Below are 16,074 nucleotides of genomic sequence, written 5' to 3'. Positions count from 1 at the left end.
TGACATCAAAGCCTATCTAGTCCAGCACTTTGTATCTCCCAAAGACCAAGCATGAGGTACCCATTTCTCCTCTGTTATAGCCTCCAAGATATTTGGAGGCAGGCTACCCCAAACTTGGGGGTAAATGTGGGCTATCAGGACCGATAGCCATTAGCAGAACTGTCTTCTATGAATAGTTCCAAATATACTTGTTAGGTCAATTATCCGACTAAAGCAGCTCTGTGTTTTTCTCACTAGCAAGCCCTTGTCTTAAGAGATGCAGAGAAAAGAGAGATTCCAGCTGACCAACTAGTGGTGGGTGACATTGTTGAAATCAAAGGTGGAGACCGAATACCAGCTGACATCCGACTAATCCAGACTCAGGGTTGTAAGGTAGGCTTTACAACAGAGTGGAAATAGAGATGATCTATCAGAATTTCAAATCTTTGTACGGGGTCTTTGATGCTTTCAGAGCTGGGTCATTTTTCTTGCCGATGGTACATTACCTAGCTAGGTAACATCATCATCCTAGCATTGATCATGTTCCCTAGTTGGGTAATGAAACATTCACAAGAAAACAGCCCAGCTCAAAGAGCATCAAGGACTACACAGTCGTCCTCCTCCAACCTCCTCCTCCTGCTCCTCCCCCCCTCCCCCTCCCTCTCCCCCTCCTTAAACCTCACTCCCTTCTAGCCCTGATGATGTTATCTAGTTGGGTAATAAATTCTCTGTAAGAAAACAACCAAGCTCAGAGAGCACCAAGGACCCCCTGGTTCAACCTGCAGGTACCAATAGTCTCTTCTATTGGTATCATCTTTCTGCTAATCAGGAACAAAAGGTGATGGGATTTAAAGCATTTAAAGAACAGGTTTATTCAATAGCCAAGAAAAAAAAACATCACAGAGACTCTTTCAAACTTTTACAAGTAGCATTTTTCTCTCTTTTTACAAGAAAAATCTTCCCAGAAATTATGTTGTTATGGCAGTAATTCAGTAAGTTGCTTAAGACTGAGATGACAACAGTATAAACTGACTTCAACTTTGGATTTGTTTACATGATCAAATGATTTTAGATGAAGTAAGTTAAAGATGAGCACTAGGTGTTAAAGAAAGAGGTATTTCTTACTGCTGTCCCCTTTTGCAGGAAATGCCAAAACGTTTGAGAAAGGCATGTTTTTTTTTAAAAAAAGAAACATGTCATTTAGCTGTTAGGTTGAGTGAAAATATAAATGAACTATGAGGTAAAATAACGAACAATCCAACATCCATTTGTGATAAACTGCTAAGCTTGTAAACCGCCCTGAGTCTTCGGAGAAGGGCGGGATATAAATGGAATTAAAATAAATAAATAAAAAAATAAATAAAGATGGAGATAAAAAGGAAACAGGAATAAAGGAAGCCACAAAGGGCATTCTCTCTTAAAACATTCCTGTTCTTTATTGAAAGATATCTCACTTGCCTCCAACTAAAAAGCTGACAGCCTGGGTTTGAGACCCAAGCTTCATGTGACGGAATGAGCTGCCGTCCTTGCCTCACCTCAGCTAGCAGTTCGAAAGCATGCAAATGCGAGTAGATAAATAGATACCATTTTGGTGGGAACATAACAGTGTTCTGTGATGTCATGCTAGCCACGTGACCATGGAAATGTCTTTGGACAGCGCTGGCTCAATGGCCTTGAAACGGAGATGAGTACCGCCACCCTGTATAGTCGGCAACAACTACCAGAGTAAAATCCTCAGGGACTCCTTTACCTTTACATCTACCATAAGGAGGAAAATTAAGACATTTTTGTGTAACCCCTCAAGATAGTTGAACATCTGGAAGGGGCTTCCACAGTCTCATGTTGGTCTTTTTTTTTCCACAGGTGGACAATTCTTCTCTCACCGGAGAGTCGGAACCTCAGTCCCGCTCGTGTGAATTCACTCATGAAAATCCCCTGGAGACTAAAAACATTGGTTTCTATTCCACAACCTGCTTGGAAGGTATGTGTGTCAGAGGAGTAACAGAGACAGGATGAGACTTGTCACTGGGCTCAAGGCGTTTTGTTCCTTAACATCATGCCTCTGTTGTATAACCGAAAGGACATTCTTGGTGAATCCATTTTTAGTTATCTTGTGACCTCCAAGGGATAAAAATCCCATAAGCCCCTTCTTTGGGAAACAGAACGACCAATAAAATTCAAAGAATGGTAAGAAGGCAATAAAGAACACAATCATACTAAGTAAATAACCATTTCTTGCCTTGCCGTGCCACCCAGGATCTGCGGCCTGAGGCAAGTTGCTTCACATCTGCCTCCTGTTAGAGCTAGTTCAATTCCCTGCCACGACAATCTGAAACGTCACCCCAACTGACCTTTCCATTTTGTGCCTATGTAAAATTGCAACCTCCTTAAATAGGAAAAAGACTCTGCTACATACAGTTTTTCTATATTTGGAGGGCTGAAACCAATGAGGTTTATGGCTGGACTTCCCTTCTTAACTGTTATCATTTATATGTTATAAAAGGCAAAGTAGAATCCAAACCATTGCCTTTTCATCCATGATAAACGGTCATAACCTTTTGAAGTTGGGGAAAAAATATACAGGGGAAAAAATTGAAGCTGATCTTTGACCCCAAATCTTCTGGAACATAGGGACCTTTCTAATCCCCAAATATGTGTGCATGGATGTGTGGAAAAAGCATCAGGAAAAGGCAGGATCATGTGAAGGAAACTTGAATGGAAGGATTGTTCAGGTTATCCATGTACTGTATAGTCTTCTTTGGGGTCCTTGGTGGTGTCTGAGCTTGGGTGCTTTCCTGCAGATATTTCATGACTCAACTAGATAACATCATCAGGGCTCGAAGGGAATGGAGTGTGTGGAGTAGAGGGGGGAAAAGGTCAATGAGGTCCTTGGAGCTCCCTGAGTGTTGTTGTTTTCTTGCAGATGTTTCATGACTCAACTAGATAACACCATCAGGGCTAGAAGGCTAGAAGCAGGATTTGCTCTCTATTTATGTACCCTAGGTTGCTCTGCCACCGTTGGTGGAAACATTCACCAAGAACCATGAAAAACACTCCCGCTGACACTGTATATAAACCAAGAACAAAACCCACTGTCTTCTAGGACTGATGATGTTACTTAGTTGGGTAATGGAATGTCTGCAAGAAAACAACTAACCTCAGAGAGCACCAAGGACGCCCCCCCCCCAGGTCGTCCCTGAGCTTTAAATGTTCTTTACTATTAATATAGACTTCATGCTAATCGACCTTGTCTCTTAGGTACTGCTACGGGGATGGTGATCAACACAGGTGACAACACTATCATTGGGCGGATTGCCTCTCTGGCATCTGGAGTGGGGAATGAGAAGACACCCATTGCCCTCGAGATAGAACACTTTGTCCATATTGTGGCTGGTGTTGCTATCTCCATTGGAGTGCTTTTCTTCATCATTGCTGTCTCAATGCATTACCATGTCCTGGATTCCGTCATCTTCCTCATTGGCATCATTGTGGCCAACGTGCCAGAGGGACTGTTGGCTACGGTTACGGTGAGTATATGTTCCTCCCTTGCACCATCAGTAATTCTGCAGAACTCCGGATCTGCATGTCTTCTACTTAACACAAGAGGGTTGAACTTTCAGTCAATCATAATAGAGCTGGAAGGGACCTTGGAGGTCTTCTATTCCAACCCCCTGTTCAACCAGGAGACCCGATACCATTTCAGATAGGTGGTTGTCCAGTTTTTTCTTAAAAACCTCTAGTGATGAAGCACCTACAACTCTTCAAGAAGACTTCTCATAATGCTGGGTGGGAATCTTCTCCAGTGGTGGCTCCTTTTGTGAGGAATTCTGGGACTTGAAGTCCACAAGTCATAAAAGGGCCAAGTTTGAAGACCCCTGTTCCAGGACATTATATTGAAAAGATAAATAAACAAATAACAGGTGATGACAAACCATTTCTGCCAGGATATAAAGAAACCTCCATAGTTTCACTTAATGACTGTGGTAATTTGCTTAACAACTGCTGTGCAAAAGGAAAATTGGGTCAGTTACCTGGCCAGCCCATTTTACCATGTCCTGACTTATGACCATAATGAGTTAGCTTAATTACTGTTGTATGTCAAGGACGGCCTCTAGTTGGAAAGAGGACTGTATACAGACAGATTATCATATGCAAATGTGCAAAACCACACAGAACTGAGCTCAGCCATTTCTATCTAGGTTAATTGCCAGAACGTAGCACACCACCCATGAGAATTTCACTAACATTCCTCCATCTCCAGCTCATTGACAAAAATAGTGCAGAAGAAAATATCAGTCTAGCACTAACCTCTATTTCTAGCACTTTAAATGATGCATCTTACAATTTTTAAAAATCCCATGACTTCTTAATCCAGATTTTAGTTCTCTTCCTTGTTGGGAAGTTTGAAAAAGTCAAATGGGTCACGTTGCATTTGTCCTTTGTGATAGGACAAGATTATTTGCTCAGCCAAGTGTTAGATTCGGATTTCATTCCAGATCTGGCATAACTCTAGAACAGGGCTGGCGTGGCTGGCTGAGGAATTCTGGGAGTTGAAGTCCACAAGTCATAAAAGGGCCAAGTCTGAAGACCCCTGCCCTAGAAAGTCAATCTAAGTTGCATAGGTTTTATGCAAATGGGACATTGTAGAACCAAAATGATAAATGAACTAAATAAATAAAGATCATGGATAGAATGGTGGGGTAACCTTGATTCTGGCTTACAGACATCCATTTAAATCACATGACAATTCTGTAGGAGATGACCAGGCTGAGCCTGAGGGCACGTATCATGAGGTTGGAGTCTTTACGCCTCATAAGAGACCTAAGTCCAGCCCCCCCTTGAAGTCCATTGACTCTGTCACTAACTCACCTTGACTGTTAGTAGTTCAGATTCTTGTGTGTGAAAAAAACTTGTAGTACTTTTGAACTCTAACCTGGTTCCTGACTTCTTGTACCTGACATATTCCATCCTCTTCACTGATAGGTAAGCTTGTCCTTGACCGCCAAGAGAATGGCTAAAAAGAATTGCTTGGTAAAGAACCTGGAAGCTGTAGAGACACTGGGATCCACTTCCGTCATCTGCTCTGACAAGACAGGGACGCTGACCCAGAATCGCATGACCGTAGCTCACCTCTGGTTTGACAATGAAATCTACTCAGCAGACACCAGTGAAGATCAGTCAAGTAAATAACCATCCTAGGTGTAGAAGAGAAAGACAATTCGCCAGGGTCTCGTGTGATGGAATGTAGTCTAGATTCCCAGGAGGGAGGGGCTGAATTCCAGAGGAGCAAGAGACTGCTCAATTTAGATAGTTTGTGTGGGAGAAAGAAGGTGAACCTCCTCCCTAATAGTTCCAAGAGTATATGTTTTATGATGGAAGTAGTCTGCTTTAATTTAGCAAGATTTCTGTCTATGGGTGAGGAACAATATAAGAAACCACGTAGAAGACTCTCAACTTGTTATTGATCAGAAAATAATTGTTCCTCCTTTTTTTTTCAGGTCAATCTTTTGACCAAACCTCAGGCACATGGGCTGCATTATCCAAAATTGTCTCCCTCTGTAACCGGGCTGAATTTAGGCCAGGCCAAGAAAATGTATCCATCATGAAGGTATGAAGGACTCAATAAAAGCTGTTTTGGATTTCTGAATTTAATTTGGAAACAAAAAGTTCATTTTGCAGCCTCTAAGGGGTGGGAAGTCCACCTTGAAATCCCACATATTGATGGGTGACAATGCTCCTTGCCAATAGGTAAGGATGATGGGATTTGGAGTTCATCAAGCATTTGGAAAGACAGAGCTTTTCCACCTGTGAGTGATTGCTTTTTTCAAAAAACAACATAAAATATTATTTTTAAAAAAAAATCTGTTGGTGTTATGACAGTTTGGTTCAAGCAAATATATCACCTTTTCTTACTTTCTGACCCCAAATTCAGGCATATCACAAATGGGCTAAAAGCTCTCAAAATCAATAAAATATCAAATGAGCTGCAGCTCTCTCTTTGTGGTGCAGGGAAAATTTAAATTGTGGGCTGCGTATTTAACCATACAGTATTAAGAGACTATTTGGAAGCATTTAGCAGTCACGTTACTTTTAGTGTGGAAAGCTGGTTTCCCCCCCCCATATTCATTTAAACAAATACTGTAAGCCCCTTATTGTTTAACATGAAAAAATGATACCATTTTTCTTCTGTAATGGAGGCTAAAAATCAGAGATAACAAGAAATAATGAAGGGAGTAGCTAATGTAACAAAAATGTGGACAATAATTTTGGGATGGGAGATTTTTAATGAAGCCAATTTTCAAAACCTCCAGAGAATAGTTGTGGGAGATGCTTCTGAAACAGCGCTTCTAAAGTTCTCAGAAGTTGTTTTGGGTGACATCATGGACATTAGGAAGAGAAATCGGAAAGTGGCTGAAATCCCTTTCAACTCCACGAACAAGTTTCAGGTAACTTTTGATTTTGTAGGTTGTCTGGTGAAATAAACTCCTGGAAGATGATTGGGTGAAAAATGGACCACCTTGAAGGAAATGGGGTTGTGTTTTAGCTGGGGTAATGTATAGCTCTGTTCACCATGTTGAAAAGGTTTCTTAGACACCAGAAGTCTTGCCCACCAAATCCAGTCCAATCCAATCCAATCCAATCCAATTCCTGTTTGCTGAAGTTCAACTCTTATACTACCTAGTTATTACTAAGTTACTATACTCCTTAATTAATTGGACCCTTTGGGATTAGGAATGTAAATCTTTCCATAGGAATAAGACAATGACAAACCACTTCAAAAAATCTTGCCAAGAAAAATGCAAGGACTAGTCCTAGTGGTCATCAGTCAAGGCTGACTTGTATGTATGGGTATATATACTATATGTGTATACACACACAAAACAACCCTCCCCCCAAAAAGGTGCTTTGCTTTAAGCTGGGGAGACCACTTTCAAGTCTATAGTTTGTGTTGGAAAATATTGGCCAAAACGTGTTTGTAAGTTTGTTGTGGGAATAAAAGAAGGGAGGCCTCTATGTGAGCTATCTTAAGCTGCTAAATCAAAGTGGGTTATGAATCTAGGAATGATTTGCAGTCACTTGCAATTTTGAAGACAAACACAATCAGATGGATTGGGAGTCAACCTGGTAGCTATAATTCAAATTTTCAGTTACAATGAAATTTCACTAAATAAAGAGCTAGCTTTTTCTCTCTCAGGCCAATGGCTTCTTTCCCTGATTCCACTGAGTGGTAAGACTATGGTCCCAAGCCTGGCGTAGTCCACATGTTATAAAAAAAATACATGTGTGATCAATGGGGCATTTCAACCATTGCTTCTCCTTTGACTTCAGCTCTCCATCCATGAAACTGAGGACCCTGATGACAAACGTTTCCTGCTGGTCATGAAAGGGGCTCCTGAAAGGATTTTAGAAAGATGCACAACCATGCTGGTCAATGGGAAAGAGGAGCCTCTGGACGAGGAGAAAGCCGAAGCATTCCAAACAGCATATATGGCCCTTGGTGGTTTGGGAGAGAGAGTGCTTGGTAAGCAGAAGGAGCACGTTGGGTTCAACTACAGCCATGGAAGGAGGCAACATAATCGTCCTAGAGCATCTTCACCCACTAGGTGTCCTTCAGACTTAAAATGGAGCTCTTGGTGCTCTCTGAACTTGGTTGCTTTCTTGCAGATGTTTCACGACCCAACTAGGTAACATCATCATTGCTAGAAGGAAGGGAGTAGGGTCTGCAAACATCTGTAAGACAACAACCAAGCTCAGAGACCATCAAGGACCTCATAGTTCAACCTTGAGCTACAAATATTCTCTTCTATTGAGACATGAGAATTCCAGAATATTAGTCATGTTTCCAATGAAGTGTTTAACAAGCTTCAGCCCCCACCATCCAATCTCCCATGATAGGCTAAAACATCTTCTTCCCAAATTTTGCCGAACTGTTTGACCATCAAATCTTACCCATTTCAGATATCTCTCCTTCTCATAACATGGAAGATCTCACCATTCAAATGAGAGTTCTGCAAACAAACAAATCTACAGTTGCTGTTTCTGTTTCCAGCCCTGCTCTAGAGAAACAGTCATAACTTTTATTTGGCAATACTGTTGGGTGGCATTTATTTATAAGACTGTGCTAAACCCAAGCAGAAGAAAGCAAATATGTGAGCTTAATTACTTATTGGCCACCCACTTCCTTCTTTTTAAGATACAAGCTTTGTATTGCTTAAGTTGCTTCTATAAATTGATTCCACTGGGTAGTTTTTACTGTACATTGCTCACATAACTTCTGTGCTGGCTATCTTCTTGGACACATTTAACAAGATAATGTGTTTCACTAGAGATTAAACTCAATTTATATATTAAGTGCAGGTTAAAGAAAGCTGGCAAGGATCACAAATATCTTAGTAGGCTATTTGATCCATAAAATGTGATGGTTATTAGAATATTATTTTCTCTCTCCATTAAAATAGTTTGCTTTGTGGTTTCTTGCTTGAATCCAGGCTTCTGCCATTTGTATCTGCCAGAAGAGGAGTTTCCAGAGAACTATACATTCAACACAGATTCCATGAACTTTCCTACCAATGGTCTTTGTTTTGTGGGACTCATGTCGATGATTGATCCTCCTCGATCCACTGTCCCAGATGCTGTAATGAAATGCCGTAGTGCTGGGATCAAGGTAGGTTGACAATCTCCATAGACATTCATACCCAATGGTTTTTCCTATTCCATGTTGAAATTTTATCTCTGAAAAGGAACGTGATATCCAAAGCTGTGCTAGTAGCAGACGGTCTATTGTGGTAGATCTGGGAAATACCCAGGACAGACGCATCTTTTCACCATTAATCCTTTTTTGTAGGTGATAATGGTGACAGGTGACCACCCTATTACAGCGAAAGCCATTGCTAAGAGTGTTGGGATCATTTCAGCTACCAGCGAGACAGTGGAAGACATCGCCAAGCGCCTCAATATCCCAGTTGAACAGGTGAACAAACGGTAAGGATGGCCCAGAAATGGATGGGAGAAGGTAAATTCTCCTTCTAAGGTATTGGAATGGTATGTGGAAGTCACCTTGGGAGACAGGAGGAAGAGTTGTAGGCTAGATAAGAAGCAGCTGAGCCCATAGAAGGAATAGGGACATGGTAAACATCTCAGAAGCCACCTCCCCTAGTTTCTTGGATGTAAATATGAGGTGGGGGAGATGTACATTCAAACTTGCAAGGTTGTTGTCAGGCTTGCAAGGTAGTCCAGAGAACAAGCACACCCAGAAGTACTATCCCTAACCTCATTGCAAGGTTACATCAACAGAATGTGGCTTACAAATAACACTAAGCCACGGTTCTGCAAACTGTGATGTTTGATATTCTTACATAGAATTCCAAGACAGAACTAAACGAGCCACATTGTTGCTTACCATCCTATGCTGACCACTAAATGCTTTGCCCTTATGTCTGGCTTTGCAGAGAGGCCAAAGCAGCTGTTGTTAATGGCATGGAGCTGAAGGATATGACTACAGAACAATTGGACGACATCCTAATCCACCATTCAGAGATTGTCTTCGCCCGCACTTCGCCCCAGCAAAAGCTGATCATCGTGGAGGGTTGTCAAAGACAGGTAAGGAGAAATGAGGAGGAGAAGCAGGCTGCACCACTGTGTTTTGAGGAGAAGCAGGTTGCGCCACTGTGAACGTTATTAGATCAAACTTGCTTTGTTTATGCTGGTTTGTTCAGTGATGCTCACTTAGTTTTGCTCTTTGACTTCTTGTTCGGAAAGATCCGCTCTTCTTATTTTGCTACTAACTACACCCAAAGAAGCATTTAGCTCTGGCAAAGCCAAAGGGCCTGTTGTACACATTTTGTTTGCATTTAGTGGCTCCATCCTCTAAACTCTTGGGCACCGTGTAATTTATGGCGGTGTCAAATGTATGGTTGCTTTCCAAATGAGATTCTCTGCATCGGTTTCCATCTAATACCTTCTCTCTACTTCAGCTCACAATACTCTCAGTGGCCTTCCATTGCAACTTATTACCACATCCTGTGTAGGTCTCTGTCTGGAGCTGAACTTAACCTTTAATTTCATGTTAACAAGAAACAAATGCCAGTCTCACATTTTATGATCCCATTCAGAAACTAAAATCAACAGGGATTTCTTGATACCTTTAAACCTGAATTATTTGAGAGGCTGCCACGAGGAGGAGGGGACCAACTTATTTTCCAAAGCGCAAGAAACAGGGGATGGAAACTAATCAAGGAGAGAAGCAACCTAGAATTAAGGAGAAATTGCCTGACAGCGAGAACAATTAACTGGTAGAACAGATTACCTTCAGAAGTTGTGGGTGCTCCTTCAGTGGAGGTTTTTAAGAAGAGACTGGACAGCCACTTGTCTGAAATGTTAGAGGGTCTCCTACTTGAGCAGGGGGTTGGACTAGAAGACCTCCAAGGTCCCTGACAGCTCTATTCTGATTGTTATTCAGATCTTTTCCCCCTGATATTACACAGCTGTCATAAACCTTGGGTTCAATAAAATGCTATATAAACAGAACTCAGCTAAGTGAACCAGTTAAGGCTCTTAGAAAGAAATGCATATTTTCTTTCTCTCTCTCTCTCTCTCTCTCTCTCTCTCTCTCTCTCTCTCTCTCTCTCTCTCTCTCTCTCTCTCTCTCTCTCCCTCCCTCCCTCCCTCCCTCCCTTCCTCTCTCTCTCTCTCTCTCTCTCCCTCCCTCCCTTCCTCTCTCTCTCTCTCTCTCTCTCCCTCCCTCCCTCCCTTCCTCTCTCTCTCTCTCTCTCTCTCCCTCCCTCCCTTCCTCTCTCTCTCTCCCTCCCTCCCTCCCTCTCTCTCTCTCTCTCTCCCTCCCTCCCTTCCTCTCTCTCTCTCTCCCTCCCTCCCTCCCTTCCTCTCTCTCTCTCTCTCTCTCTCCCTCCCTCTCTTCCTCTCTCTCTCTCCCTCCCTCCCTCCCTCCCTCCCTCTCTCTCTCTCTCTCTCTCTCCCTCCCTCCCTCCCTCCCCCTCTCTCTCTCATTGATTTTTATCTTGCACGAATAAACTCCAGAAGAAATGACAAAACACCCCCCTCCCAAATTGTGTTACTTTCTACTTGTAAAAGGCAAAGCAAGAACCGAAGGTTAGCTTCATTCCAGAAAGTATAACCACTTCCTTCGGGCATGATTAAGAGACAATTTGGGGCAAGGTTAACAACTCTTATGTAACCCTTTGAAATGTTAGTAGAATTGATATAATGGCTTTGCTTTCCAAACTGCCCAAGGCAGGATCAGGCATCAATTGCTTGGAATGAGCAGAATTCACTTTTGTTCCAATTCTGTCTCAGGCTGGAATGATAAATTTATTTATTTTTTAAATGAAAACAGATCAGTGGGGAGAAAAATGTTTGAATATATGTATAAATTGAGTCCAGTTTATTTCGAATTCCATTCATTCATTATACATAGTATATATGCATTGTAAACAAAACATATCCCCAAAATATCTGACTTTTTTTTTAAAGCATTCTTCCTTATCTTTGGGTCAGGGGAAAAAAATCGAGTTCAACTGTTGACACATCATGCATGCCAACAAACTGTTGCAGAAGACTCGACCTTTTTGAATGGTAATAATAATTCTTCCGGCCATCCCCGTCGCAGAATAGTTCCATTTTTGATAGTGTTCTTCATAATATTTATCCACAGATCTCAAATCACAAATACCAACACAACAGGACTCAAGCTAGGGAAGAACTTGGAACTACATATCAAAGGTGTCCAAGCTTGGCAACTTTAAGACTTGTGGACTTTAATTTTGGCTGTGGAATTCTGGGAATTGAAGTCCACGTGTCTTAAAGCTGGCATGGTTGGATATCCGTAGTGCATATCATCATCTTCAATCTGTGTTCTCCAGGAAGCGGTAGTTGCTGTAACTGGTGATGGGGTCAATGATTCACCAGCTTTGAAGAAAGCAGATATCGGGATTGCAATGGGGATCGCTGGCTCCGATGCAGCTAAGAATGCAGCAGATATGGTCTTGCTGGATGATAACTTTGCATCCATTGTTACTGGAGTTGAAGAAGGTAAGATGAGGAGGCCACAATTCGAACCTTAGCCACATGGTGTGATCCATTGGTATATATACATAAAGAGGGGGACTTCACAGCTAAAGCTATATGGGTCACAGAATTCAGATATATCTGAGAACAGGCTGGACATATGTAGAAATTATTTCCTATGGAAATATGTACAGACAATTTTATACCCATCATTTGATTGACAGCATCCTGTATCCAGGCTGGTTGGGTTTTAACTTGTCTTATGCCCCAGTCATGGCCAAACTGAGTCCAATTTATTTCAAATTTCATTCATTCATTCATGCATTCATTCATTCATGCATTCATTTTCTAGAGTTTTGTGGTCCGTTACTCAACTATATTATAATATTATTCTATTATAATTATAATATACTTTCATATGATAGCAGTCGATGTTGCAGGGATGGGTTACATTTGGTAACATTTGATTTGCTGTTGTCCATGAGATGGATGAGATATTGAGAACATCACCTCGGAGGTAGATGTCTGAAGTTGTCCACAGATGGGGTGTACCCTTTTTGCAGTTTCAAAGGGAAAGACATATTGAAAATACTAATGACTTAGCCCTGGAAGTATTGCTAAAAAGCTGATTTTTCCCTCAGTGCAAATAACAGCACTCAAAGAAGCATAAGCCTGCTTGGTGTTGTGTTCTAGCAGATGCCACCACTAACAATGTTCAGATTAAACTGATAAATGGTAGATTTCAGAAGGTGGCCTGCCATATTCAGCCAGCTGTCAAGGCTCTTTCTGATCTTTCCTGCTATAGGCCGCCTGATCTTTGACAACTTGAAGAAAACGATTGCCTACACATTGACCAAAAACATTGCCGAGCTGTGTCCGTTCCTGATTTACATCATTGCCAGCATACCCCTCCCCATTGGCACCATCACCATCCTCTTTATTGACCTGGGCACAGATATTGTGAGTTCATCACTTCTGAAAGACAATGTTTCCTCTTTCTCATATGCATGTTCACCCAAACCTTGGTAGGAATAGCAGTAGCAATAGCACTTAGATCCGCCGCATAGTGCTTTACAGCCCTCTCTAAGCAATTTCACAGAGTTAGTATATTTGTCCTTAACAATCTAGGTCCTCATTTTAAGGACTTCGGAAGGATGGAAGGCTTAGTCAACCTTGAGCCTGTCAGGATCGAACTGCTGGCAGATGGCCTAATTAGCCTGCAATACTGCATTCTAACCACTGTGCCACCACGGTGCCATTAAGCTTAAAACTAAACTCATAGTTATCTTCCCCTGTTTTTTGCTAATGCTTTTTAAAAAATAGGGAGACGGAATGTCTAATGAAAGAAGCTCTCATTTAACTGTCAATGACAATACAGACTTCATTTAAATCCCCCTGAGATCAGAGGGGCTGATTCACAGATTACATCTTAATCCTGAACCATTTTCCCCAGCCCTAGCCAAAGAGACATCTTACTGCTGCAGTGCCAGTAGTTATTTATTTGTCAAATTTAATACAGCCAGCCATCTCACAAAACAAGTGACTCAGTACCTCCTAGGGAACTAAGTTGGAGAAGGCTAGGATAGTCTTGTGGGGGGTCCTTGGTGCTCTTTGAGCTTGGTGATTTTCTTACAAATGTTTCATGACCCAGCAAGGTAACATTACCCATTATAGAAGGCTGTGGGATTTTCTCTCTGTTTATATACTAGTGGCTTGCCCTGTCGGTGTCAGTGGGAGAGTTCTTGGTGGTTTCTGGATTAGGCTGGTGTTTACTGAGTGGGTAGTTCCTTGGTTGGGGTATTGTAGGGTAGACTTTGTTACCATGACTACTTTTTTTGTGTGTACAGCGAACACAAGAGATAAGCAGATCAATCCAACATATGAGTGGTCTCAACAACTTGTCTTTCCCCTTACAGATTCCTTCTGTTGCACTGGCCTACGAGAAAGCTGAGAGTGACATCATGAAGAGGAAACCGAGGCACAAAAAAAGAGACCGATTGGTCAACCAGGAGCTTGCAGTCTACTCCTACTTGCAAATCGGTATGATAGGGAAATTCTTACCGGGGAAGAATGAGTAGGCACTTGGGTGGACCTTTGTGTGTGAACAAGGAGAGTATTTATCATCTTCAATGACCAACTTCAGGATCCTGATAACTGAGATCCAAATGTGGTAGACATTCTTCCGTTCTTTTTTCCATCAGCTTTCTTCTCCTGTAGAAAGTCCATTCCTTTCTTCTCTCTTGCAGGCCTTCTCCAAACCATCGGGGCCTTTTTGACCTATTTCACTGTTTATGCTGAGCAAGGCTGGCTTCCTCACTCTCTTCTCCATATCCGAATTCCATGGGAACAGGAATATTTGGCTGACTTGCCGGACAGCTATGGACAAGAATGGGTAGAGTGTTGCAAATCTCTTTCATTGAAGGCATCAGTTATGCTGAGCAAAAGACAAGGACCAGTCCAGGAGAAGAGAGATTCCACTTCATTGTTTCCCACCTCAGCCCCAAAGCCAGCTGGTGACTTTGGGCCAGTCCTTAGCTGTAGGTAGTCATCCAGATCACGGTTGTCCCAAAGCTGCTTTTTCAAAGTGCCAAACTGGACTGTCTTCGGTTTCTTTCCTTGCAAACATTTGACTTCTTCTCATCCAAGAAGCTTCTGAAGAACCGAATGTTTTCGAGAAAAAAACCCCAAGAAAATCCACTTTCCTTTTTGGAAAAGCACTTATGGGATGAAGAAAGCAAAGATAAACTTCTTCCAGCAATGATGTCAAGAAGGCAGCAAGGACTAGTCCAGGCAGTTGTCATTCATTCAAACCTCCCCACACCCCAATAGCTGTAGGTATAGCAAGGGTAATAATTTGTTGAGTTCTAAATCCATTAAGAGACAGTAACTGTATTTTTTTTAAGTCCTAGTCTCTTTGAAGTCGACCTCTGGTTAACCTTGTCTGGAAGTATTTTGGCATTGCCTTCTTTCAAGATAATTTTTTTGATTTCCAAACCTAGCCTAAAGCCTTCAGACTTCCTTATAGTCTTTTCACCCATGTCCTAACCTGGTTCAACCCCTCCCCCCCTCTTTACCTCCTGAGCTTAGACAAGATTTGACAACAGACATACCTCCATAACAGACAAAATGAGAAAGCCCTGGGCCTGCTCACGTACAACCTATCAGTCTCGTCCATTGTATCAGATCAGTTTAGAGTTAAATAACATTAATCAGTAAACTACCCCAGGCGTGGAATGGCATGGTATGGAAAATTCTGCCAGTTGACCCACTCTAAAGCAGACGATCTACTAACAGGTTCTTGCAATGTCTCTTCTTGATACATTTTGGAAATAGCTTTGTGTGCTGTCACATTGCCACCCATCCTTGCTCCTGAAACTAGTGATTTGTGCTTCCTTCAGCACCCACTGGCTAATCCGTCTCACATCCCTTCCAGTTGGTTGCATGTCTGCCCACAATATGTAGCAATTAATGTTCAGAGACTGAATTGCTGGTATGGCCATCTGAAGCCCAGACCTGCATGGTTTATTGCCTGATTCCCGGGCTCCTGAGATCAGATTTCAGATTAGAAGCATTCACTGTACACTATTCAGCCCAAACACAGGAATGGCACTCTTATGTTGTCTAGTAATATAGGATATATTGGGTAGAACATTTAAAAATAGTTCCAGTGATTCATTTTACAGGAATTTCTCTAATCCAGTTACTGAGATAGTACGAGTGTAAGTCTTGAGGTCAGCTGCCAAATTCCAGGAAAGATCAAATGGATTCCTTTTCTGAGTGCAGCTACCAGTTTAGAAGATACATTATAACTCACTGATAAAGAAAAAAATAGCTATACCCTTGATCTTTCTTGGATCAGAGGCAATGGACCTGTCCCACTTTATATATGCTACTTATTATACAGTTATACCATGACCCTTGTACTATTTCCCATTGCAGTGTTTTCTGTACTGTGGCATCATCTATTTTAAGATGATGTATGCAAAGCTGTCACTCAATGAATACTCAATAAATATCCCAGTTTGGCTCTTGTCCACCACCAGCTGCAATTTCAAAACTATGGGAGTTGCTGAA

General features: G+C 41.8%; 1 protein-coding gene across 1 annotated transcript in view; it reads left to right on the top strand.

Annotated features, from left to right (window-relative positions):
• ATP12A (ATPase H+/K+ transporting non-gastric alpha2 subunit) overlaps window positions 1-16,074 on the top strand; it is a gene marked incomplete at its 5' end in the record, with an annotated part of 29,429 nt that overhangs the window by 10,210 nt on the left and 3,145 nt on the right. The window contains 14 exons of the mRNA XM_083368145.1: window positions 238-372; window positions 1,843-1,960; window positions 3,238-3,506; window positions 4,963-5,161; window positions 5,478-5,587; window positions 6,291-6,425; window positions 7,309-7,501; window positions 8,469-8,644; window positions 8,825-8,961; window positions 9,429-9,579; window positions 11,856-12,024; window positions 12,806-12,960; window positions 13,917-14,040; window positions 14,247-14,392. Coding sequence (XP_083224271.1) covers window positions 238-372; window positions 1,843-1,960; window positions 3,238-3,506; window positions 4,963-5,161; window positions 5,478-5,587; window positions 6,291-6,425; window positions 7,309-7,501; window positions 8,469-8,644; window positions 8,825-8,961; window positions 9,429-9,579; window positions 11,856-12,024; window positions 12,806-12,960; window positions 13,917-14,040; window positions 14,247-14,392 — 2,217 coding nt within the window. The remainder of the gene's footprint in view (window positions 1-237; window positions 373-1,842; window positions 1,961-3,237; window positions 3,507-4,962; window positions 5,162-5,477; window positions 5,588-6,290; window positions 6,426-7,308; window positions 7,502-8,468; window positions 8,645-8,824; window positions 8,962-9,428; window positions 9,580-11,855; window positions 12,025-12,805; window positions 12,961-13,916; window positions 14,041-14,246; window positions 14,393-16,074) is intronic.

Source organism: Vipera ursinii (genome assembly GCF_947247035.1).
Source record: "Vipera ursinii genome assembly, chromosome: 8".
Lineage (NCBI taxonomy): Eukaryota > Metazoa > Chordata > Lepidosauria > Squamata > Viperidae > Vipera > Vipera ursinii.
Note: the sequence above shows the minus strand (reverse complement) of the source record. Positions and strands in the feature narration are given on the sequence as shown.